The 26387-nt window shown below is 41.5% G+C and overlaps 3 protein-coding genes across 6 annotated transcripts in view; 2 read left to right on the top strand and 1 right to left on the bottom strand.

Annotated features, from left to right (window-relative positions):
* Nucleotides 1–1561, bottom strand: part of clcn2a (chloride channel, voltage-sensitive 2a) — a 56790-nt gene extending 55229 nt beyond the window's left edge. For all 3 annotated transcript variants that reach the window (XM_085255941.1, XM_085255942.1, XM_085255943.1), the window contains exon 1: nt 1285–1561. In XM_085255941.1, coding sequence (XP_085112067.1) covers nt 1285–1335 — 51 coding nt within the window. In that variant the 5' untranslated portion in view covers nt 1336–1561. The remainder of the gene's footprint in view (nt 1–1284) is intronic.
* Nucleotides 1562–6904: 5343 nt separating this feature from the next.
* On the top strand, nt 6905–11666 carry thpo (thrombopoietin). 2 transcript variants are annotated; one of them, XM_085255954.1, is made up of 5 exons: nt 6905–7589; nt 7678–7802; nt 8025–8075; nt 8767–8931; nt 10765–11666. In XM_085255954.1, exons 1-5 carry the CDS (start codon nt 7577–7579, stop codon nt 10909–10911), a joined length of 501 nt encoding a protein of 166 aa, XP_085112080.1. In that variant the 5' UTR covers nt 6905–7576; the 3' UTR covers nt 10912–11666. The 2 variants fall into 2 exon arrangements, with proteins under 2 accessions (XP_085112080.1, XP_085112079.1); XM_085255953.1 differs by having other exon boundaries at nt 7147–7589; nt 7989–8075; nt 10765–11659.
* Nucleotides 11667–11857: 191 nt separating this feature from the next.
* Nucleotides 11858–24090, top strand: LOC146553611 (solute carrier family 12 member 9-like). The gene is made up of 14 exons (XM_085255944.1): nt 11858–12176; nt 14180–14314; nt 15650–15787; nt 15867–15973; nt 16228–16429; nt 16626–16733; nt 17505–17616; nt 17956–18113; nt 18592–18674; nt 21483–21607; nt 21733–21925; nt 22028–22202; nt 22456–22602; nt 22749–24090. Exons 1-14 carry the CDS (start codon nt 11975–11977, stop codon nt 23633–23635), a joined length of 2772 nt encoding a protein of 923 aa, XP_085112070.1. The 5' UTR covers nt 11858–11974; the 3' UTR covers nt 23636–24090.
* The last annotated feature ends 2297 nt before the right edge of the window (nt 24091–26387 follow it).

Raw genomic sequence — 26387 nt, 5'->3', positions numbered from 1 at the left:
TTCCCCGGGAGAAGCACAGATGTTTCACCTGCACGAAAGTATGTGATGAATAGCGCTGCCACTTTGTACCTATAGGAAGCATTACGAGACACACTGCACCATGGCAAGCATGTGGAGAAACACACATATCTATTTTTGGGGTAATGGACTGCTGTACGGGGAGTGAATGATAAAGCCATTGATCGCAGTCCTATGGCCAGAGGAGGTTCTGGGGATAGATGGCACGTTCCAATCCTCAGAGACACCGACTGCCATTTTACATTACTATTGATCTAAGGCACACGGCACGGCATCGATCCCCCACACAAACAAGAACAGCAAAAACACCTCTGTACCACTTAACACCTATGCCGCTGCACGAACACAGACTGACCAACAGATCTCAAGTCCACATGTGCAAATCCACGCGAGACAAAAAAAACATGTCACCAGAAGCTAAAAGACAACTGCACACCAAGGCTCACAAATCAGTGAAGGGTGACACTTTAATCCACTGCTTTGCCTGACTGACTCCCTGCCAATCTGTCTGTCTCTCTCGTTCCCTTTATCTGAATATCACTGTTTCAAGTGCTCCAGGGTATCACTGTCAGCCAAGTGAAATGACATAAGTGAGGAAAACTAGTGCACGAGGAAATTAATATTCAGAAACACTCCACTTTTAGTTCATATGTGCAAGGGGCCACTCTCACAGACAGGAGGGCTGAGAGGAAGATAAAAGAGGGGAGGGTGGGGGCATTACTGGGGACACCAAGATGTGCAGGAGAAATGGAGAAGATAAGAAAATACAGGACATGATTGGAATACAAAAGCACCCAGCAGGCTCTGATGTGCATTTCAAGGTTATTAACATCTAAATAATAAGCAATTAGGACACATATGAGGTTAATATAGATAGGCAAACATGAGATTCTGCAAGCCGAACTAATTAATCTTACGTGGTTTGGTGACATCGGAATTGACTGGGATTAATTAGGAGGGTCGGTGCAGGCAGAGGCTGAGAGTGATGCAACACCTGTGGATCAAGGTGAATGACTGGAGAGCAGCGAGTGACGTTACATATCACAGGAGGGAGAGCACACCGAAACCCTTTCTTCATATTTTAAAAGAAAAAAATAGATATCTTATTTGGTTTTGTATAGAAATGTTGGACACAGGAGCTGCACACTCTCCTGCTATTCTCATCCAGGACACGGCTGAACAGGCACCAGCTGCGCCCGTCCTCCAGTCAAACAAGCATCCATGAAAGCCCTCCACACGACTCAAACCGAGATCTGTGAAACTCACCAAAGTTTGCTGGTACTGAAGCGTCCTGTTTTCGGCCTTGTCCTTCACCATTGCGGCAATATCCCCATTGAAGACCCCCACAAAAAAGAAATCCGAGACTCTCAGGAGTCGCCCGCTAATCAGTCTGTGGAGGAGGAGGAGGAGGAAGACTCTGTGCTGCCGCCTGCCATCTCGTGTGCAGAGAGTAACAGGTTTCTTTATCGTAAGACCTCCTGCATGGTGCAAAGCGAGGTGGGTGCACCGGATTGAGAGCCACGGCCGGCTGTAGCGTCACAGCAGCGCTGGTGAGGCTGGACTGCATACACCGCCTCCCTCCTCCACTCTCACTGTGCTGCCGCTGCCGCTGCTGTCTGTCTCTCTTTGGACTTACTGGACTTGAGGATGTTCGCATTTTATTCTGCTTTATTTTTTCGTGCTTTAGTGCGAGGGCGTCAGGTAGCCTGCGGCTCTGCCGAGATTGTTTCGGACAAACATCATGGACGACCCAGCTCTCCTTTGCTCCTGATTTGAGTCATCACTGGATTGATCAAGTGTGATGAGTAATGTAGTGGGCTTAGCTTTATGGCTCAATGAGTGTCAGAAAGAAGTCCTTACAATATCCCAGCAGGGCTGTCAGGACGAGGTGTTGTGACAAAAAAGTCATTTTTGGTGTTTTGTTGTTTTTTGTTTTGTTTTTTAAAACGGTTAATGTCCTTGTATATTTTTTTATATTTTGGGGTTAATAGGCTGTAACCAATCGAATTTTTGAAGGTGTTATACACATTTGAGTCAAATAAGTGATGCCCAACCCAGCAGGAATTCTGGCTCCAGCAGATTGGAAGGCTGGTGAGAAGGTGACAGCTGTTGGTGTGATTATTTGGAAATGGAAGAAACATATAAATGATCCAGAGAAGGTTTAGGAGAAAGTCAGATGAAACCACAATCAAGCTGTTTGGCATCTGCTCGATCCTCCGTGTTGTTTATGACCCAAAGAGCAGCATCCCCACATCAAGCACAGAGGTGGAAACATTCTGCTGTATGGCTGTTTGTCTGCTAAGGTTACAGAGCGACTTTGTTACATTGAGGGGACAAAGGACAGAGCCATGTACAACAGTGTTCATTTTACTGACCAATAATTTTGATCAGTTTTTATCAATGACCTTTTCTTCTGATAAAAACAAGACGATAACTAAATAAAAACAAATGCACCAGCACAAAAACTGGGATGGAAATGTACTGACATTTGTGTCAATGAATAAAAACAAGATGAAACTTTTCTGGAGAGATGAAATCCAATCAGAACTAATTAAGTAGTGTACAAAAGCGGGATGAGTGTGAAAGTGATCTGGTCAGAGGTAATCTCCAGGTTAGGTACGCACATTTTATCTGTGCCTGAAAAGCAGAATTGGGGGGGCTAACTACCTGGACTAAAAGTAAAAGATTGAACTTAATCAAATTTTGTTGTCAAAATTAGCACCGATGTACCATAGACCTTTGGTCGAGAGCCTGCTTCCCTCAGTCACAACACTGACGATGGGTCATAGATGGGCCGTCCAGCACGACAGTGACCCAAAACATACCACTGAGGAAACAAAGGAGTACGTTAAGAAGAAGCACATTAAGGTCATGGAGTGGCCTAGCAAGTCTCCAGACCAGCCAAGAAACCTAACAGACTTTGAAAGCTTCTGTAAAGAGAAGTGGGCTAAAATCCCTCCTGAGATGTGCACAAACCTGATGAGCAACTACAAGAAACATCTTATAGCTGTACTCACTAACAAGGGTTTCTCCATCTTGTGCTAAATCATGTTTTGCTTGGGGATCAAATACCTATTTCTCTCACTCATGTTTTTTTATCCTGTATTTTGGCCGGCTGTCTCTTTAAAAGCAGATTTTTTTTTTTATCTTAATGAGACGTTTTCAAGGCTATATAAAAATTACTGACTGCAGCTTCTACCTTGTGTCTCAAAATGGCTTGAAATCATTCAAGAGAGATATGTTTGAGAGATTACAGGTCAGCAAGTCATTTACATCAGTTTAAATACCAGCAATCACTTTTTGGCATAGCCTGTAGAGGATCTTGTTTGTCGGTCTATGTCACAGCATCTGACTGCATTAAATCCTTCATAGATATTTTAAAAAGATAAGTCAGCATGTGTGATAATATCTCTCAAACATGAAAAGTGAAGTGGGCAAAACTGAAGCAAGGTCAAAGTGAATTCCCATAAAGCAACTCATTAGTGTGTGTAATTGAGCCCTCCATCATTTGCGGGGTAACTACGTTGGTGTTTTGTGCTAAAACCGAACATAACCCTGATGACATGATCAAAGTTGTTTTCACTGACTTTAGAAATCTCCTCTGGGAGCCACAGACAAGATGCAACTGTTTTCTCAGCCCGTTTAGCGCCTCCCATAACAATTACGCTGAGTTTCACATGAGAAATCTGTATCGTGTGGCCTTAAATTTTTAAACATTCTCGTGTTGATGCAATCTGAGCTAAAATGACAGTAACTCTCTGACTCTTTGAAGCACGAAGGCAGCACACTCTCAGGATGAAATGAGGAAAATATAAGAGATTTTTTATGTGAAAAATGTGCGAGCTGGAAATGCCTCATATTGTGCTGGAAACTAAAATGCATTTCTCTCTGCAAAGCTTTTTCATTCAAAAAGAAATCCAATCCAAAAGTAAATAAATAAATAGAAATGTTTCTTGATGTGATGTTTTAACATGCTTTGGAGTGACCTTTTCCTCTAAAGGCAGAAGTGGACTTGGGGGAAAAAAGTTAACTACTAGGACTGTACTGACTATATTTTAAGTAGTGTTTAATTTCTTCAATTATAAAATACAGAAAAATGCACAGATTTCTGTTAGGTAAAGTAACACAGGCTCATTGCCATTCCTCTGTGCAGATTAATCAACGGTCACACACAAAGGCCTATTTGAGACAGAAAACCCCGCACAAGTGTTCATGTTTTTCCTATAATTTGTCACCCATCTGTGCGTGTCTCAAGAGAGCTAGTATCCACCTCCAAACGCTCACACGAGAAGACTTGCTACACATTCAGATCATTTCCTTTTCCCACATGTGCGGTGTAATTATACTGCAAGCAGTCATCTCTCTGGGCTTTCACTGGAAGGCTTTTCAGAGGTGCTACATACTGGCAGTGAAATCTACTGCCCTGACAGATGTGCTGCCAAGTGGGCCTCACACCTAAACGATAACCACTGTTCCAGGGATTCACTGCTTCAAAAAAAAAACAAAAAACAAACCTTCATGTCTGCCAATATTTTTTTCTGTTTGGTTTCAGGACGTTTAAAACTTTTTTTTTAAGCCAAACCAAAGAGTCTTTTCTAAACTGCTACTTGCATTGTTAGAAAGTTTTACCACCAAATGGCGGGTTGCTAATAAATTCTTGAAATTGTGGCTCTCACATTAAAAAATTGAACCAGTCTCAGGTCATCCTGAATAAAAAACATCACAACTTCCTGTGGGGACTAGTTTGACTGGCTGACAGTCCTGCAAAAGGCTGCAGCTTATTGGCTATTGGCAAGGCAACCGGTTCAAAGCGCTGGGCCACAGGCACCAAAATGAACCAGGCCCTCAGAGACCACTGTGGCATTTTACCTAAAAACACACGCCCAGAAACACACATGTTCACAAAAAACAATTGTTCATGCTCTTCGTGTTCATATGCACCGTGGGCTTCCAACTCGGCCTTGCATTATAACCTTGAGAGCAATATGTGTCACTGGCATCATTATATCAAGGACCTGGCATTCATAAACGGGCAGAGGTATTGTGTGTATTGTGGTCCTGACAGCAGAGAAACTGGGTGCTCTGCAGCCCCAAGCACCAGCACACTGACCCACATCTCTCCATTTCTACAGGAGTTTTTAGAAATCTATCACCTGTGCACGGAGGCCAGTGTGGCACCAGCATACAGGAGGAAAAAAAACCCACAGACAGATTGATGTGTTTCTTACCCACTGATCCTCGGTGTCTACATGAGGTAAGACGCTCTTCCGTATTATATAAAAAGCCTGTCATTAGAATTAAATGAATGTTTAGGTGGTGTATACATACGGATCACTGGCAAAGTTGTTTTGTTATGGAACATTTGGCATAGATGTGTGATACAGCCACACTGCCACAAGCACCTTGAGTCATTCCTCTGCAACATGAAGATGTGCAACCACCTGTGCCCCTTCAGTTTTGTGTGCCAAGTTTCTCAGTTGTCTTTCATTCCTGTTGGCTGATACAGCTGATAGAGAATAAGAAAACTGAGAAGAAATAAAGACAAAACGAAACCTGAACACCAGCAAATACACCAAAGCCCAGTTAGACCTTCAGTTAGAATTTGCCCTTGACCCTGGAATGAGCAAACTTTGGAACATTTTGTGACATTTGATACTTTAAAAAAAAGACAGAAAAGAGACACTAATCCAGCTGTGCACTCACGTTTTTTCCCTGGGCTGCTGTCTTCCTCTCTCCCTTTTTCCCCCCCTGCTCTCCGGGCTACGTATTCAAAACCGTCAGCTCTGTCCTTCCATTGCGCCTTAGCAGGATTTTGACAGAAATAAAGTGGCGCACAGCCACAGGTTGTAGCGCTCACTCAGTCGATGAGGCGATCTGATTGCAGATGACTCCCGAAAATCGCACTTTACTCCCAGGAAGGGAAATCTCAGTAGATCCCAGAGAATGGCCTGTTGCTGGTGCGCATTCCATACAGCGCCGCGCCAAAGTTGTCAGCACCGCGCGTAATTACCGGCTTTGCGCCTCCAGAACGGCGCACAGAGGAGCAGCCAGCTGTTGGCTGAATCTGGAGACCATGAGCAACAGCAGCCGGCCGCCTGAGAGCGCGGCTGCACAAGTCAAAGAAACTCTATGATAAGATGCTACAGCCTCCTCATCTGCGCCTGCTGAGGTGGGAGGGAGACAGCGGGGTACCGGGTGTCGTGTCCGTGATGCAATGCGGGTACCGTCAATGTTACAGACCGCAGTTTTCTCCTCGTGTGCAGAAATCCAGGCGCTCCGCTCATCATATGCGGATCGGCGTCGCGCATTCGTCTTAATTAACAGCGGCCGGGATCGACTGCAGAAACAGAGGGAAGCTTGGAGGGGGGAAACAGAACATAGACTGAGTGTTGATGCTCGGTCATGCTCTGCATCCCTCTCTCTCTCTCTCTTTCTCTCTCTCCCTCTCTGCTCGCATGTGGCACCACCACCACCACACGCGCGCGCAAACACTTTAAGGTCCCATATTAAGCGTCGTGCGTCTTAATCATGACACGCAAAAATAGCTCGGGTGCAGGAAGGTGAAGACAGCGGGGCTCAGTCAATGTCCAGACTGAGGTGGTAGGATGATGAGCGCGTGTGACTGAAAATGAGGATGAATGGTGCACTCCCCACGTTGTCTCCTGTCCATGTGTGTTGACAGCTAATGCGCCTCCTTTTAACCTTAACCCTCACATGGCAGCTGAACTGGAGCCTCACTGCTTCGTCCTCCAGCTGCGACCCAAAAGGTAGCGCAACCCGGTGGGTGATTGCATGCATCCGGGTGCAGACTGTTCACTTCTCCTTCTCTGTCATGTTTACAAGCTATTAAGCGATCCTCGAGTGGGTAATCACGTTGCCAGTGATGTCACCTTGTCCTGCCTGCAAAGACCGCAAGCCTGTTTAGAAGTTACAAGCTGTGTCTTTCTATAAGCTTTTGTTAAAAAAAATGAAACATTTGCAATCTGCTGGGCGTTTAGGGCGCCTCAAATTCTCTAAACACATTAAGTCACGCATGCATTATGTCATCACACACAGGTTATACACCCACGGTGCTTACACACACCCACCTGCTGGCGCCTTTAGCTCCCTAGGACAGTTTGGGGACGTTTATGTACCCTGGCTGTGACTTCTATTGGCCAGCGCTAACCTGGACGAAAAGTAAATATCTTTCAGGACAGCTGTGTCAATGGATTCTTTCACAATAATAGATCATTAACCTGTTTTCCAGCAACGATGCTGTTCCCCGAGTACTACGACAGCCAACTCAGAAGCAAAATAGTCTCGCTGATATCAATAAAATGCCACTTTCAGTTTATAACATTCTGTTGTGCTGCGCAGCAGAGAAGTTGGAGCACATCCTGCTCTCAGGCTAGATAACACTCGCACTTCCCACTACTGAATGAGAAGGTGGGAAATCAAGTGGTGAGAAGACAAACAGGACACCACAGCAGACTCTGGGCATTTTCCACATTTTCAATTTCTGGGCACATCTCTTAATGGAACAAATGTGGACTCATACGGAGAAGCCAAGCAGGGCATGGCTTTAAGCAGTGAGTACAAAAGGTTGACTTATGAGTCTTTTATTACAAACTTTATTGGGACGGCTCACTTTCAGCATGTATTTCTGACCTTATCCAGGACTTCTGCTGCTCTGTATGATAGCCTCTGAAGTGTGGGACAGTGAGACCAAGTCCACAGAGTTTGTGTGCAGTAGAGCAGCCAGAAAGGCTTTGAATATTGTGCCCGAGATGTCCAGTGCACTGGTAAGAATGTCACTGCCTTCCTCTCTGGCTTCAAGATCAATTTATTTTAAAGAAATGGGTTGTTTCACAACCTCCATCTGGATGCTGTATCTAATCCGCCTGTTGTCTGTTGTTACCTGTAGTCAGCCTGTCCACCTGTCTGTCTTGTCTCTGTCACTTGTCTCTCCCGTGTCTCCTCCGTTGCAGAGTAATTGTAATGGCTCGGCAACCCTCTCCACACAGGTTCAGCTACCCTGCACTGAGCTTCACGCAGCATCTTGGGAACACAAATCGGTAATGCTGGCACACATATGAATCCATCCTCCACCGCAGCAGATTTGAGTAAAACATTTGGTAGCACTTTGTACAACAGCCCACAGCTTATGGTGTAATTTCCCAGTATTCACAGTGTGTTTTGTCTGAATTTAGGGTGTAATGTTCAGCACAATAGGCACAACAGAACAACTTGGTATCAAATTGGAGGATTTAAACTAATTAAGGAACAAATTGCACTGTGAGCATTTAGCAGTGAACACATTTTGGGTTATTATAAAGCAGGCCCAGATTACACTGTCAATATAATATGGAGAAAGATACCTTTGGGCTATTTTAGAGGAAAAGACAAACACTGCTTCCTCATTAAGGCTGTGGGCTGCATTATGTAATATCTTAACCTCCCCTTCTTACATTACTAATAGACATTTAGGGTTCATCGTCAACTTTGGGTAATTTGGGAAACATTAGGATGCTGATATAAACAAAAGGTTCACATTAAGCAAAATACTTAAAGTATAATTCGTTTATTCTTTCCTTTAAAACCTTTTTGTTCTAAGTATTTTTAGGTACTGAAAATTACTCCCTAAATCAAGAAAAATTACACGTAAAACGATCGAAAATTGCACCATAAGTCATGGGCTTTATTATGAAGTGCTGCCAAACATTTTATTACCTCTCCTCCCTTTTCTGAATGTGCATGTAACTGCAGGAGCGGGAGAAGAGAGGAGAGATAGTTGCATCTTTAAGGCTTCTTGTCGAGGGTGTGAAGTCTGAAAGGAGCCTCAGACCGGCAGGATGTGGCGCTTTGCTGCTGCAGAGACTGGAGAACAACATCAACAACTACCTGCTCATCCTCACCCGCCTTCAGCTGAGCGTAAGACGCACTCACAGTGACAAGTTGCATGCAAACAAGCTCATAAGCACTCCCAGTAAGCACCGATTTGCCGTTCAGTGTAAGTGCAAATGGTAGACTAGCTGTAAATTTGGCCACAAAATTTCTGAATGTCTTGGATTCAGATATTTTCTTTAGGTAACGTAGAATTTCAGCTCCTTAGAAGCTTTCACTGTCAAACTAAAGTCTGCATGTCTTCTCACCTGCAAATCCAAAAGCTGACTGAGTGTCTCTGTCACTCAAGCACATCAGACACATTACGACACGTGTTGTGTTGATACAAGTTCGCACATCGTGAGGGAACACATGTAACGGGGTTCTCTACCACTGGTGTGCATGTGATACAGAGGCATTATCAGCTTCCTCTGGCGTGGAAATATCCTGGTTTCTCGTAAGTCTGTGAGTCTTTCTGGAATCTCCGTGCACTGGAAGCGATGATGTTATGCTGTGTGACCCGAGCTTTCCTTCCTCAGGACATGAAGAAGATAACAGCGCATACTTTGTTAGTGAGAAAGTTGTTCTCAGAAGTCATAAGGGCAAGACCACAAACTTAAGCTCAATGTGCGTGAGCACAGGTTTGCTGTTCACCCAAAAAGAAATTATATTTGACATGAATCTCATATTTTTAATCATCCAATCAGGTGTAAAGTGAATAAAAAATTTAGTACAGCACTAACAAATATAGAAATAATTATTTTTAGTTGAAATAATAATAACATTTTGCTTTGTTTATGTCAAAGAAACGACAAAGCATGTCAAACCTTTGACAGTCTTCTTGTTAGATGTAAAAGGCTGACAGTGTATTGTCGTCACCCTGCTAGGCTGGCAGTGTGGTAACCCAAGGTTGTGAATGCGATAACTCATGAATGAGGCAACGTAGGATTTTGAGATTGGTGTATCTGCTAGAAATCTCCAAGTAGTCTGAATCCCAGTGACATTGACCTCAAGGTCAAAGTCAGTCGTTCAACTTTCCTGAAAATCATCTGCGATTTTTCCAATTTATATCATAAGTGCTAGCAGGCTGAGGAGTAGCACTGCTAGTATTTTCAATTTTCAGCGTGTTCAAGCCTCATAAAGTGCTTCTCACAAGTGTGCTGCCCGCTCAATCAGGATACTTGCTACCTGCTTCTTCTTTAAATAGTTTGGATCTAGTGCTCGGTCCTGTCATAGGAGCAACCTGGCTCCAACTATGCAGCATCCAGAGGACCGATAGGACTGATAGCCTTCCTTATTAAAGATTCCTTTGATCCTGTACAAATCTCCCATTTTATCATCGTATTTGTGAGCCCGTCTTTACCTTTTAGTGGACAGTCTTAGTTGGGTGTTATTTTTTAATTTACAGCTCTGCCTCCAAGACCATTATCTGGATGCTAATCTAATCTAATTTTCATTTTTATGCTGTTTAGAGTCAGTTTGTGCTTTTCTATAAAGCGAGTGGTAAACACTTTTGGTCCATTTTACAATTATAATCATCCATAAAAAAGATGGATGCTCCAGATAATGAACTAACTAAATTAAAGTTTAATTAAACAGCAGGGGAAAAAAATCAGCTGTGCTACTACAATACAAAAATAGTCATCAAATAGGAAATAAAAGATCTTTTTAACTATAATATTCGGTAATATAGAATGTGGTATTAAAACACACAGAGGCTCATTAATGACAGTCATTAAACCACCTACTGTCAATAATAGCCCAGTTCAACAACAATCTCATTTCCAGGTGACTCCGAACATTTTCACAGGCTTCATGCTCTTCCCTATTTCCATTTTAAAAACTACACATCATTGCTGTGTTTCCTATTTCAACCACCAGGGGGCAGTGGTGACTCCATCGCTGTCTTGTGTTCCTCGAAGCACTCAGAGTCTGAGAACAGTCCTGATGAGTTACAACCTGCTGATCTCAGCCAAGCTGGAGTGGTTCATGGTTGGCCTGGAGCACAAGTGCACCAATTCCCGGTGACACCGGAGCAGCTTTTCACTACTGCAGCTGGGGGTCGCTCACGAAGGAGGTCCATCAAAGCAAAAACTGGATTGATCTACATTTTTTCCCGTCACCTTTTCGCAGAAGTCACTGTTATGGATGTTCTGTTTTTTATAGCCAGAAGAGAGTGAATACTTCACTATCTGTCGGTCATTAAGATAAAGCAAAGCCAGGGTAATATGAATATAAGAAAAATGAATGTATGATATTGAGGCGTTTTATGTTTGTTTGTTTTAGTTTTATCTTTGTATCATTCTGCAGGACAGTGGAGATGCTTTAAATACGACTGTAAGCCTGTAGGTCCTACAACAGGCTAAAATCTGCCATGTAGCGTTTTTATGATGCCTTCAGACAACATCTGTATTATCTAAATCCTGGTTCCAGATGTTTTTCAGCTTAATAATGTAAACAGAATGAGACTTATTCCAACATATTTGTTGCTCTTCAGCCCTGCTAATACTGCAATATCTTTTTAGGAGAAAGCAAATGTGTTTTTCTCTTTGCACTTTTAAATCTTATCTTGTTTACCCTTTGAATAAGAACATTGCTAAAGAAGTATGCTGCTATTTTTATCAGCATTATTATTATTAATATGATTATTATTTGCTTTTCTAGTACAAGAAATCTCCGTATTGTTGGAAAATTTCTCGATAGAATTCATATATTTTGCATTTAAAGATACATTATTCAAAATAATTGTGATACAGGACTTTTATAATATAGACGAAACACAGAAAGACTGTTTTTTGTTTTTTACTAATCATTTAATTTATTTTAATTGATTGTTGTCTAATAAAAACAAAAAAGAAGCTAATTATAAGGAGACGAGACTGGACATTATTGGACGAGCCCTTGCAGGAAGCAACGTCATTTTTGTCTCCAATTAGCAAATTACCTGCCCAAGGTGAAGGGCTCGTGCAGGTGAGGCGTGGAGGTAAATGGCGGCTCTCGACGTGGATGGCACGTTTCACCATAACAACAATATAGAACTGGTCTTTTATTTAAATAAAGTTGCACTTACCTTTATTATTGATAATCTACGATGTCAGAAAAAACGCCTTTATTACACTACCGACTGACCACTAGCGGCGAGCCGTCTGATGGATCTAAACGCACCGGGGTCGGAGGAGGGGTACACCCCGGACGATCCAAGGATAGGGCGCCTCAGAAGCTCGGGGTGCTGTTTGGAGTCGTCATTCCAACTTTACTGTCCATGTTCAGCGTTGTTGTGTTCTTGCGGATTGGTGAGTATCAGCAGGAGATCTTAAAAAGACTGAAAAATAAAGTCTCTATCTCAACAAAAATGAGTCCTGACACGTGTTCAGTGGATTATTTGTAGCCAAATAAGTGGTTTTCAATCTTTCATGTCCGACTCCAGAATATGGAGATATTTTACTCCCCACACCCATTTTTTTTCCATCAGTTATGGACAATTAAAAATGAGTTTAACTTGATACTGACGATTAGTTCAGTAATATCACCGGTTAACTCTTATTTCCTCATTTTTCTCTGGACATCAACGCCTCACCTGTGCTATGGCCCTCTGTGAGGATCCACAGGTGCAAACTAGGGAATTGATTTGGTTTGGTTCTCGGCTTGTTCTCCTTTAGAAACTTTATAAAACAAAAAACTCCCATAAAGTTGTTTTATGAAACAACTTTATAAAATACCAAACGCCTCTAGGGGTTTAAACCTGAGGCATTTCACTAAAATAGCCTGGGCCTCAAGATTTTATAGGTCATCCAACTAATCATCTAGATGGTGTTTTTAATGGATATTCAGGGGAGATGTGGGCTGATTAAACATAACCTTGTGCTAATGGTCATACCCTTCCTTGCTCATTCATCTGCTTTTACAAATGCCTGGACCTTTTTTTTTTAAAGCAGCTGTCTGAAGACCCGTGTGTGTTATTATGATATATGATACACCTTTTATACAAAACAAGAAAACACAAATGTTTTTGAACTGTTTGAAAAAACTTGTTCGAAACAAAAAATGACTGAATAGGAAATCAATTGAACATAACAGTTGACCGCAAACTATTTTTTTCTGTTTTTTCTGTCTTTCAATAATGCAAGAAAATAACTGTAATTTGGCAACTTAATTTTTTTTTAAAGTGCTTTACTATTTTCTACTTTCTAAAGGTAATTTGAAACTTCATGGAGAACAATAATTATTTAATTTTAGTGTTTAAAATATTTCCATTAAATCGCTTGTGTAAACTGGTGGATTAACCATTACAGAAATGTAAAAGCTGATTTTGGTCATTACCAATATTGTTAATGTGGGGCAGCTGTGGCATAAACCTTACACTGGGTTGTCTACTAAGTTGGTTAAGCACTTTCAGTGATTACATTTATTAAATGCTTTCCACAGACATATAGTCATAAAGTGCTGTTCAACAAAATAAGATACAAAAAGAAAAATCGTAGTAAATAATCAAAAATGACAATAAATAACACAACCATATTTTAAAAACAAAAACACAGGTAAAAAGCAGATCCTAAAAACAGAGAGGTTAAACACAGTCACCTAAACGTAGCTGGAGTGGGAGACTATTCCCAGTCCCCCTAACTACTAAATTCAGAGCTTGTTAGCAAATCCTGCAAAAAGCAAGAATTTGAGAGTCTGGACCATAGCACTTTGTATGGTGTTGAGGTTAGTATGACTACTTGAACTCAAATTCTGAAATCAAGTGGAAGTAGGTGGAAAGTAACACAGGAATAATCTGGGCTTGCTTACTGAAACATATTAGAAGTCTGGCTGCAGCGTTTTGTATTATTTGGATGCGTAAAAAAGGTAAATCGGGAAATACGGTAATCTAGTCCCAGTGACACAAATGCAGCTGAAGTGATTATGGCTCGCTATTCAAAGATCTGTTGAATCTGAGTAGACTTCGGGCCTCCACTCTGCACTGCACGCTCACTGTTTGAGGAAAATTCTGCTTACATGTTAGAAAATAGACTGATACTGAAGCTGTGTAGTCAGGCTCTGATAGTTATCACGTCAGCCTATAAAACAGTCCAACCCGTACTTATGAATCAGGGCGCTGAGTTTGGAGAAGTTACTACTGCAAGCTGTGAGTATTCAAACTGCAGCAAATGTTTGATATTTCTCGTCTGATAGATTTTAAACTTGTTTCAATCATTTTTATTATTTTTTTTTTTAAATGTGATGCTCAAAGGTTTAAAGTGATTTAAAAAAAAGGATGTTCAGTGAAAGATGTGCTATTACTTGCTTATTACAGGATTTGTTGTGGGCCAAGCAGGGCTGTACCATTCTATTGCCATGTTCCTGGTGGCCTACTTCATCATCACAATGACTGTGCTCTCCATCTGTGCAATCTCCACCAATGGAGCTCTAGATGCTGGAGGTGCCTACTGTATCCTTTTATTGCTTAGAAAGGGAAGTGGCCTTTCAAATCACACCTTGTTTATGAATTCATTAACACACTTATTTTTTCCCTCTGATTTGCTTTATTGCTGTATATCCTCTAGCTGCACAGGCATCTCCTTTGTTTCTTTTCAGGTCTTTAGCTGCCTCTTAAAGGGGAAGTATTGAGACCAAGTGTTTGGCATTCTATATTTTAGAATCTGGCTGCAGTCAAAGGTCTTCTCTTGACTGTGATTGAAAATGTCTTGAGGTTATGTAAGGGAAGATGTGAAAGAGATGTCATTCATATTCAGGAAAAGATAGCTAAGAGAATGCAGCCACACTAGGCTGCTTAATTGTGTGATGGCAACAAGTTGTCTTGAGTTGTGCACCTTTTAAAGCGTGTCTTAGCTTTGGTCCATGTGTACTTTCATGCAGGCTAGATAAAAGATGGTTAAAATTCAAATAAAAAAAGACACCAGTGTCAAAAGTAAATCAGTATTATTCCTTTGAGCTTTGCTGCTCTCCTACTGGCCCACTCATGTTTTTTTTATTCTAAATGAAGAAATGATCCCTTGTAAGTCCTTCCCATTTTGGTCACAGATGCTTTCAAAATTAAATAATACATGATAATCCTAAAGCCTGCCAATAATTGATAAATTAGGTTTTAAGCGATGCAATGGCTTACCTTTAAATATTGTTTCAAACTTTATATTCTTAGTAGCCTCTTTATTAGGTACACCTGTTGAACTGCTTACGACCGCAAATAACTGTCCTGGCAGTTACTTGGCAGTAACTTAACATGGTTCAGACAACCTGCTGAAGTTTAAAGCGAGCATCAGTATGGGTAACAAAATAGATTTAAGTGAGTTTGAATGTTGCATGTGTGTTGGTGGCAGACAGGCTGGTCTGAGTATTCAAAACCTGCTGCTGGGATTCTTTTATTTTTTTTAACACAACCATCTCGAAGGTTTACGGAGGACAAAAAGAACGCAAGATCAGAAAGCGGCAACAATTTGCACAGCCTCACTAAAACTGGACAATCGAAGACTATTTAAATAAGTCCTGAGATGCAATAAAAAATACATCTTTATTAACATGATCAGTTCCAGCAGTCGTAGACCATTAGCTCTTTCTCTTTTCTTGTAATGATGGTCCACTGTATTCTTTCTTAGGAGATTAGAAGTGAAGCATTGAAGAAACTTTCATTCTAATTTAGAGCATTCATCCATGTTCATGACACTTGAACACTTTAGGTCATTTCAGTCCTTTAAGACCCCCCAGGGGAAAACTAATTATTCCACTGCCACCCTCAAGTCAGAAATTCCTCAACTTGGACCACCAGACATGATCAGCCGAGCCCTGGGTCCAGAGTTTGGTGGCAGCATTGGGATCATGTTTTTCTTTGCCAACATTTGCAGTAGTGCTCTCTACATTTTGGGTTTGGTCGAGGCTATTACATCTACCTTCGGGGTCCCAGAAGGTGAAGTCTATTGGGACAAGATGGGACATGTAGATGTTTTGGCTTGTTTATGCACTAACTCTGTTTTACTGTCACTCAGAGGGGGCTGCAGCTGCTGCAAGTCACCATCACATGCTGCCATCAGGATACTGGTGGTCTCTGCTTTATGGCACCGCCCTGCTTTTCCTGTGTTTCATTGTGTGCCTGGTGAGATTGGAGTTTTTCATTGCCCTTCTTTTAGATATATTCTAAGATTATTGAGATATTTACTGTATTGTATGAGAGCTAAACAAATAAAGAACTGAGGAATTTGAATGTTTTAAATCAACAATTATTACTGTTCCAAATTTATTTTTTAAGCTATACTTTTCTTTTAATATTTATATCTGAATTTTTGATTCATGCATAGAAACAATGTATAGATATTTAAGTGGAGTAACTTTACCAGCTTATGATTACAGGTGGGAGCCCACATCTATGCAAAAGCCACCTTCATTATCTTCATTGTAGTCATGACGGTCCTGGCTTCGATCTTCATTAGTTTCTTCATTGTGGGGCCCACCGTGGTGACTCTGTCACACACGTCTGCAGTGAACACCACCAGCATGAGCACTGCCAATTATACAGGCTTCAGGCTGCACACGCTGGAGGGAAACCTGTTCTGTAAGCATTGGACACGTCATCAGATGTGTTGATTGGCTTTTATTTAGTTTTTGCTTTGTAAGGAGACAGAAAAATGCAATTACAGATCCAGTTTTCCAATAACGCTTTGAATTAGTAAAAAATGCTGACATTTACATTCAAACATCCTTTTTGTTTGTATAAATGACACAGTCGAGCCTCCTGTTACTCCCTCTAGCCGCCTACACGGTGGACTACACCACTGGTGCCATGATGAGTTTTACCAGAGTGTTTGCGGTCATGTTCAACGGCTGCACTGGAATCATGGCAGGGTCCAACATGTCAGGTAAAACTTCATTTAAAAAGACGAGGGAAAGCAGTGGTGGCTTTCTCTAGCTGTATGTCACTTCAGGAATGATGAAAACAACAAGTTTAACATGCTGAGTGCTATAATTCTCGCAAAAGCCATAAAAGAAAGTCCTGTCAGAGGATCCATAGGCCAGAGAGTAAAAGCCTGTAGTTATTGTACTTTATTTGATATTAATCATTTGGTTTTTAAAATTTACCACTTTTTTTTTTTAGCTGCTGTGGTGTGTAGAAGTATTTTCCTCCCAAATTTATTTTTTTCGTTTTGTCACACAGATCATCAAATTAAGTTATTCATCAAATCTGCATGGGTCTATGTGGTATAGCATTTTTTTCTCTTAATAAAGGAAATGATTTAAACTGCATTTTGTATTTACTCTGGTTATTTTTGTCTATTGTTAAATTCTGTTTGAAATAAAACATGCGAATGTGACTCGCATGCAAGGAAATCAGTGAGGGGAAAAATACTTTTTCACAGCACTGTATTGACCAGCAACTGTTGACAGCCTGAAAGGAAAAATGGAAAAATATGCTGTGAGAGTGTACGTATTAAGCTGTAGGTAATCGCCTGCTTGCAGAGCAAAATAATGGGTTGACTAACGCATCTCTAGAACTGCAGGTTTTTCTTGGATCCAGGCGCAGATTCGGCACGCCGTGTATAATGTGGGAAAGGTCTGAGTTTGGCCAAACCTTAATGTTTCTATGTTTAAATGTGTTCAACATGGATGCTGATTTATTTTTCCTCCTTCAGGTGATCTGAAAAACCCTGGCTATTCCATCCCGAGAGGAAGTCTTGCTGCTGTTTTTACAACTTTCATCACATATAATGTGCTGAGTCTGCTGGCGGCATGGTCCTGTGACCGGTTAGACACACGACACACAACACACACAGATACTCTGAAACAAGTATAAACAACTACTCTTGTTTAAGATGTTGACAGTCACTGCTTTCAGAGTCGGATCTGTGAAAACAAAACTGTCTGTTTTACAAAAAAATTTTTTTTCCTTCCCACTGTCACTAAGTGCTTGCTCACAGGAGGTCGTCTGATTGTTTCTTTCTAATGTTATAGCATCCTTACCTTACAATATAAAGCACCTTGGGGTGACTGTTGTTGTGAATTAGAACTATATAATTAAAATTTAATAAACTTTTTAGACTTTACAACTAGTTTCACATGTCATATTTTCCCAATTTCTCCTAGTTATCTTCTCCAAAGAGACTACAGCTTCCTGGGGGACATTAATATATTGCCACCCATGGTCACAGTTGGCATTTACTCCTCGGCCCTGTCTGCAGCAATGAGTAACCTTATTGGAGCCTCCAGGGTGCTGTACGCCCTGTCCAAAGACGACCTGTTTGGTGAGATTCTTGAGCATGCGTTTTGCTGCCTGATGATTGTAATTTGGATTTCTTGTCTCTAACATTAACAATTTCCTATAAGAAGCCATCAGATGTGGATGCTAACCTTTCCTGTAATAAAAAGGAGTTAATTACTAATGATCAGGCTGTGAAGTGTTGATCTGGATTATATAAAAGCATATCCAATTCATCTGGTCTTCCGTAGCTGAGTCGACATTTTAATATTCAGCCATCTGCTGAGCTGGGTCTCCATCTCAAATGTGAGAAATTGTCACTTGTTATTAATTTCATCATGTGTCATTTTCCAAGTGGAGACATGTTAATCTGGAAAGCTTCGTTTGACAACAGATGGCACGCGGTGTTGACTTTCTCAAAAGGAAAAAAAGTCCTCGTGTGACTCAGTTATTTATTGGATTTGGGACGATGAGCGAAACAGACAGAGAGACTTTGCTTTTGTTAGTTGTCTAAATCTCTGCAGGCGGTGTTCTGGCTCTGGCAAGGAAAACCTCTCAAAGTGGAAACCCCTGGGTCTCAGTGCTTGTCTCTTGGTTGCTTGTGCAGGTAGGATATCAGTATCACATCATATGTTTGCATTTTCCTCTGTGTTTGAAGTTTAGACAGTCTCGCCTTGAAAGCAGATATCTCATTAGCTTATAGGCTGAGCCATCTTACACTGATTGTTTACACATACCCAGTAATCTAGGATACAGCAACCAATTCAAAATACCTGATGAAAATAGATGAATGGTAAAGGGCAGACACATCATCCTCCAATTCTTCTTGGTTATACTATGAAGTCCTTCCAAACACCTCAGTTCAGCATGACACACAGGTTTTCTTTCTGCAGTCTAACGTCCTCTTCAATCAGTTTCTTACGTCAGAGATGGTCCGCCACAATACCTCTTAACATCTGTGTCCCACAGCGAGGCAGCCCCAGTTGTCACATGTTAAAGCATCACATGGCCATCATGAGGTAGTCAGTGATTGCGGGTGACACTCAAGATCTTCAGTAGGTTCCTGTAGGTGATGGGGCTCCTCCTGGAAACATTTAGGATGGCACGAAAAGACTGCTGGGTGGCAGATGTGGCTAATAACCTCTTCGTAGGACATGCTCGTTAACTACTAACTGAAAACACTGCAGAGTTCATTCACATCACCACAGACGGCAGCCTGTCTTGCAGCCTGTTCATCACTTTGAAAACTAGTTTTTGAGCTCTCTGGCAAGAAAACTGAAGAAATTTTCATATAAAGGTGCAGGAAGACCCAACACTTGGAAAATACTGCTTTCTAAAACTTCTCTCCACTGATGTTGAGGTCTGTCAGGTATAGTCCGTGTACTAACAAGAGGAAACCTCACCCTTCTTGAAGACTGCAGTTGCCATCACCCTTTCTTACAACCACCTTCTGCTCAAACTAGTACATCAGTATGATCAACATTGGCCCATATTCTGACAACGCAGAGTCCTGGAAGAGGCCACGGCCCCTGTAAGGAAGTCTGTCAATAGAAAATTGTACTTAGTAGTCAGTATAATCTTTTAATAATATAAGTTTACATATAGTAGTGATAGGATATGCGATCCTTAATAGTCTGCAAAGGCTTTGTGTGCATTCCAGAGTGCTCTGGCATTCACACCCACATCCTGGGAGCATGGGAAAGGTCGTGCCTAAACGTAGCTATGTCAGTTTTAGTCTAAGTGCCTTTTTTACATTTAGATGAACTGTTGGATTTTCCAGACCAGCAGGTTTAGGGAAGTCGTTTATGGGGTCTCTCACACACACACACACACACACACACACACACACACACACACACACACACACACACACACACACACCCCTCCACATTCCAATGTAAGGAATAAACACCCACTGATGTATGAAATAAAGACCAGGGCAGTCTCAGAGTGCGAGTCCCTGAGCCCTCACTCTCGTGCGAGAGCTCAGAGCTGCCCTTGCTAAGCAACAAGTAAAACTGTGTGTTTCTCCTCTCTGATTCTCAGCTAAAGAAGTGTTTTAGAATACATCTCTTAACAAAGTCATGCTTTATTGCCTTGAAGATCAGTTGTAATATATTGTTGAAGACCCTGCTGGAGTACAGTTTCCCCCCCTACAGTCACTTGCACCTTTAAAGTTATATCATTACACTCGACACGCTTTGCAGTACTGATGGCCCCACTAAGAGAAGGTTCCCAGCATGCAGCTGTTATCCTTCAGAACCTCGATTTTGCAGATAACATCTGCCTTCTTGAAGACACGATTGAAGTTGCAAAATAATTTCTGCACAGACCCAAAAGTGCTACTCAGTCTGTACCTTAACACTTTTAAGACCAATGTCATGCACATCAGTGGACCAGCTTATTGCCCATTTGCCAAGTATGGCTCTGCCATCAAACCGTAGACGCCCTCAAATGCATGAACATGTTTACAGTGGCAACTGTGACTAGGCGAAGCTTGGCGAGCTTCTTGTAGCTTTGCCAAAGTGCAGAAGGCTCAGATTCAAAGGTTAACCAGACTTAAAGTGTCCAAGTCACATTTTGAAGGGATCTTGTTCTCTTGGTCTGAATTATGGACCCTGAATAAAATTTGAGGAAACTAGTGAAAAAGTCAGTAATAGCATATTAAGAAAAGTAATTTAAAAAATAAAAGAAAATCTTTCCACTTCCACCCTGTCTTCTGTTTCTAATACAGGTGTGGAAAAAAATTAATTAGGATGTGTGTAGTGATGCTGCATCAGCACTGACATCATACACTGTTTGCTAAAGGTGCAGTGCTGTCTGCAGTTGATTGTAAATGAAAGCTGGAACAGAGGAAGGAAAAATCAAGAGCAGACAAACTGATAGCTCATTTAACTTTGCTCATTCTTCAGCCGCTGCTCAGCGATGCAAAAAGACTTTGAGCATCATTGTGCTCAGCTTCAGATTTTCGCTCATTTGTCGAGTGAAGAGGACTCACAGCTTGAAAGGTTCTGGCAGGGAGACGGAGCTGAATGTTGTCAAACTAATAAGTGAATTCTTACAGTACCATGCTGCTTAACTTCAGCTCATTAGCTCGAGTGAAAGGATTTTTGTATTTTAAATTTTATCCTGTAAATTCAGATACAGTGTAGCTGTTTAAATTTGTGGTGTCGAGGCAGCCGGGGGTTCAAAGCTATCATAGTCGACGTATAGTGAGTTTTATTGTTGCAAACATTGTTCTGTTGCATTTTAATGGTGCATGTCAAAGCCTGTTCACTTGGTATCATTTGACTGGATTTTTTTCTGGACTAAAACAGGAGAATTTTTGGTCTCAATGGCATATCAGTTTGAGATTTTCTGCTAAAGCCACTCTTAATTTTCACTAAAACCTATTTTTTCCAATCACCTCCACTAGATGGTGCTATTTGCAGGTAAATTGAACACCATTGCTGGTATTGTAACCATCTTCTTCTTGTTGGTGTATGCTGCTGTGAACCTGGCCTGTTTGGCTCTTGAATGGGCTTCTGCACCAAACTTCAGGTACAGTGCAGCATAAGGCAGTGGCTTACCTTTCTGCTTTAGATTTTATTTGCACAGGTAAAACCAAAATGGAACATTTTCATACATGTTCTTTCATTTTTGTTTATTTCTTGTTTTATATTTAGACCCTCGTTCCGTTTCTTTACATGGCACACCTGCACTCTGGGCATCCTCGGCTGCCTGGTCATGATATTTTTGATCAATGCAATTTATGCATTTGCCAGCATAGCCTTTATGCTGGTGCTCTTGATGCTTATCCACTACCTGGGGCCCATCAGCAACTGGGGCTACATCAGCCAGGCCCTCATCTTCCACCAGGTGCATAAAGTGTTTTTCACTCACATGAATCACAAATGTGACATAAATATGCATGAATCACTTATATTTAATCATTATTTACTATTTTCTGTAATTACCAAGGTGCGTAAGTACTTGTTGATGTTGGATGTGCGAAAGGACCATGTTAAGTTCTGGAGGCCCCAGGTGCTTCTGATGGTTGCAAACCCTCGCAGCTGTACAGGCCTCATGACTTTCATTAATGATCTGAAGAAGAGCGGCCTCTATGTGCTTGGACACATAAAGCTGGGCTTGCTGGGTAAGAAATGTGTACGCTGGAGCCCGATCTAGTGGATTATTGAGTACTTTAGGTCTTAGAGGGAGATATTTGTACCTCAGTGATAGTCTTTGATGAAAAGAGCTGTTATTTCTGAGTGTAAATCAGTTTTAATGAATCCTAACGTTAACGAGATTTCACAGTGAGAGGGAAAAGTGTTAAAACAGAAGTTTGCTTGTTTTCCCTATGAAAGTCTGATTCTTGTTATATTGTGTGTGCCTCTGTGTGTGTGCAGATGAGCTGCCCTCTGATCCTTTGCAGAGTCGATATGACTCCTGGCTCTGTTTAGTGGATCATTTGAAAATCAAAGCGTTTGTCAACCTGACCCTGGCTGACTCCGTCCGACACGGCGTTCAGAATTTGCTTTTCATCTCAGGCTTTGGTAGGTGGCTTTACCTTTACTGTTGTAGGATTAGGTCCTGTCTGTCACTGAGCAGTAGTTATGGCAGCATTTCCAATATAATACATCATTTTATCATTCATATTTTTCTTATTCAAAGCACAGTTGATACAAGTCTTTGATTCTAGGTGGAATGAGGCCCAACACCCTTGTCTTGGGTTTCTATGATGACTGCACTCCTCATGACTACCTCCAAGGTCATATTCTCCTGTCTACAGGCCATAGCTTTGATACGGTCTGTCCAACCAAAGTCCCTGGAGAGCAACGCTCTCCCTTCTTTCCCAGTCTGCGAGGTGCTGAGGACCCCAAAGACCTCCAGGAAGAGGAATACGTCTCTGTGATTGCTGATGCTGTAAAAATGGGAAAGAATGTGACTCTGGCTCGGTGTTTCGACCAGTTCAACCGGGACAGAGTCTTAGGGTCAGGAAGAAAGATCAGAGGTGTGGCCGGGCCATTCATTGATGTGTGGCCTATGAATCTTCTTCAGCCAGACAGCCATAGTTATGTTGGCATCTGCTCATTGTTTCTTCTCCAGCTGGCTTGTGTGCTTCACGATTCCCGTGCCTGGAACCAGGCGAGACTCCGACTCTTCTTGTGCATGGAGGCTGGCTACAGTCTGCAAGAAAAGGAGGAAGCAAAGCTCCAGGGTATGCTTAGGGATCTAAGGATCTCAGCTCAGGTGCAGATGGTGGCTTGGGATGAGGTGGTGGCGCTACACTGGCAGAGGCAAAGAGAAAGGGCTGAACAGAATGAGGAAGATGAGAGAGAAGACTGTAACCAGACATATCCCAATAATGCCTCTCAACTTACAGATGAGTACATCTGTGCCGTCAATGATATGATTTGCCGTCATGGTGTCCCTCAGCCAGCTGTGCGTTTCTTGTATTTGCCACACCCCCCAGCTGATAGAAGCCGTTACCGTGCCTACCTGCATCAGGTGGACCTGTTGAGTCGAAACCTTGGTCCGACATTGCTCGTTCACGGAGTCACTCCTGTGGTTACGACTGACATCTAGAATTTTACTAACTCTTTGTCATCGACTAGCAGAATCTAGTATCGTTCATGGACGGGGCTGTGCCTGTTGCCTCCCGATTTATTGACATGTTAGTCGTCAACCACAGTATTACAATAGATGAAAACACTGCAAATCTCAGTTTTAAACTTTAATCAAACATGAATGTTACACACACCTATTCCTCCCACTAATACACCAACAAACATGAATGCTTGAGGGAACTGAGGCTATCCCTTTGAAACTGAGATTAGGCCATAGTGGCATTAAGAAAATTAATCTGCACTTTTTTGTGTGAGAGGAGATGATTGTATTAGTAGAAAGCTGATTGGATGTTAATGTATTAGATTCTCATTTATTTGCTAAAATATTGCTGCCACAGTTGGGTGCCATCTTGCTATTGTGTGCTTTAAATTTTGCACAGATTTATAGAAAAATAAACGATTGTATTACCTGAATGGCCTGTTTATAGTTAGTAATTGTTAGCTACTACAAAAAAAGTTACACCTGAGTGTTTCCTGTTGAACCTGCAGAGGGCGATATTTGCCTAGCAAACTGCCCACAATCACAGCTATACAAGTAAGAATTTACAAGGCTCTTAGTGCACCACAATGGTGCAAATACCATGTAACTGAATGTGTACTACAAATAAGCTAACATAGACTGATCTGCTCATTCAGAACTCTCCACGTGGTCGGTCTGTTTATGATCGGCTTTCTTGCCAAGATAAAGAATGCAGTTCCCAGAAAAACGGTTGAAAACTTTTCAGGGCTGACAGGATCTCCTTCTGAGTTGTAATTATGGACCAAGGCAGTCTTACTAAACTAATAATAGAGTCCTATGTGTTCCAAATTAAACTTGGAGTCAAGTGTTTTCATTATTATTTTGGATATGACTTCTAGGAGGATTATGTTTGCTGTATACAAACAGCAAAGCACCATTGGCTTAGCACTGAGGGAGCTAAAATTAAATCAAGAAATATTAGGGGCGAATGTCAGGGCGCTATGCTACAGACTGGGTCATCCAACATGACATTGACCTGGGGTGCACAAATAAATGAACAGATGGTTTAAAGAAAAAGAAACAATTTTGGTCTGTAACCACCTTGAGATGCTGTGGTGTGAGCTGAGCAAGGCTGGACAATCAAGAAATCCCCCAAATACTCATTGTGGACTTCTTATCAGCATCTCCAGGAAATGATGCTGTTGTTAGAGAAGTTTCTTTGAACTACTAAATTCAAGACTTAACTTAGTTTTTCCAGCCTGAGCTGTGAGTGATTACTGAACACGATCATTAAAGACATGACTGTTTTATCCAGTCAGACTGTGTTGTACTATCATTATTTTATAATGGAATTTTTACTTGTAGTGCAACTTTTTGCCCCTCGGAATAAAGCCAGTGTGCAGATGTCGTATCTTTAAGTGTTTTTATGCCACAGGATAGTTTTAAAATAAGAATATGATGTAGATTGCTTGATAACAAGGCAAACTCATCTGTTGCTTTAAAAGATAATTAAAATACAGTGAAGATTTTCTGAATGACACTATTGTTTGGCACATGTATGCTGTGGTGGGTAAGGCGGCGCATACTGAATAGGAGCCAGCGGCATGTCGCATTTAGAGAAATTCTAATGGGTTTACAGCAGAAAACAACACCCACCTACACATTACTGTCAAACAGTATGTGGGAGGGAATTTGTTCACAGATGGCAGCAGATCCAAGGACACCGAGGCACCTTTTTCTCCACTTTTCTAATGAGTGCATTTACTTAGAAGTCACAAAGAAGCAATAGTGCACCAGCACACGGTGACTCCTGTGATCTGACAGTGTGGGCGCACATCGAGTCTGGCCCATCTTTTATATTTAAGGTTTTAAGCTGAAGGTCGGACTCGCTTCAGCGCCGCTGGGAGAACTGCTGGTGCAGTAAAAGTGTAATAAAAACACTTCCGGGCTGTGATACTCTTAAATACAGATTGCTGTAGTCCATGAACAAAAAAGTAAGAAAGTACTGTTGTTCTGACATAGTGTGAAATACTGGGTATGAATACATTTTTTTTTTAGAGCTTGTAACGGCTTAATCTTGAGCTCCAAACACTCGCAGAAGTAAAGATGCTTGATTAGGTAGACTCCAAGCTATATTAGTGACTAAAATTATTGCTTAAATTATAAATTGCTTAAAATACAAAGGAGTACAATGCTGTTTGTTCTTGTCTGTGATTGATTTAATGATGTTGGGATTGGTCTACAGCAGGGGTGGAGAACTCCGGGCCTCGAGGGCCGGTGTCCTGCAGGTTTTAGTCATCCATCCATGTCAACACGCCTGAATCAAATGATTAGTTCATTACCAGGCCTCTGGAGAACTTAAAGACATGTTGAGGAGGTAATTTAGCCATTTAAATCAGCTGTGTTGTCAAGGACACATCTAAAACCTGCAGGACACCGACCCTTGAAGCCTGGAGTTCCCCACCCCTGGTCTACAGGCTTCTGGTGCAGTAAATCTTTCCATTTTAGGGCTGTTAGCCTTGCTTATGGTAGAACATTACAATGTTTGACGGTTAGGCGTGAAATATTACTAAATTAAAGACTAGAAATCTTAAAAATATATATATATTTTTAGGATTATAAATCTGCACACATTTCCTTGACACATCAGTGTCCAAAATGACAAATAAGAGCCAGTCAGGGGTTATAAGAAAAGCAAGAAAAATGCTCCTAACATAACAATTATGTTTACTGACTGTTTTTTTTAGAAATG

This window comes from Mchenga conophoros, linkage group LG18 (assembly GCF_057382185.1).
Source record: "Mchenga conophoros isolate Kocher_MC1m ecotype Shallow Benthic linkage group LG18, M_conophoros_male_GT1.1, whole genome shotgun sequence".
Classification (NCBI taxonomy): Eukaryota; Metazoa; Chordata; class Actinopteri; order Cichliformes; family Cichlidae; genus Mchenga; species Mchenga conophoros.
Note: the sequence above shows the minus strand (reverse complement) of the source record. Positions and strands in the feature narration are given on the sequence as shown.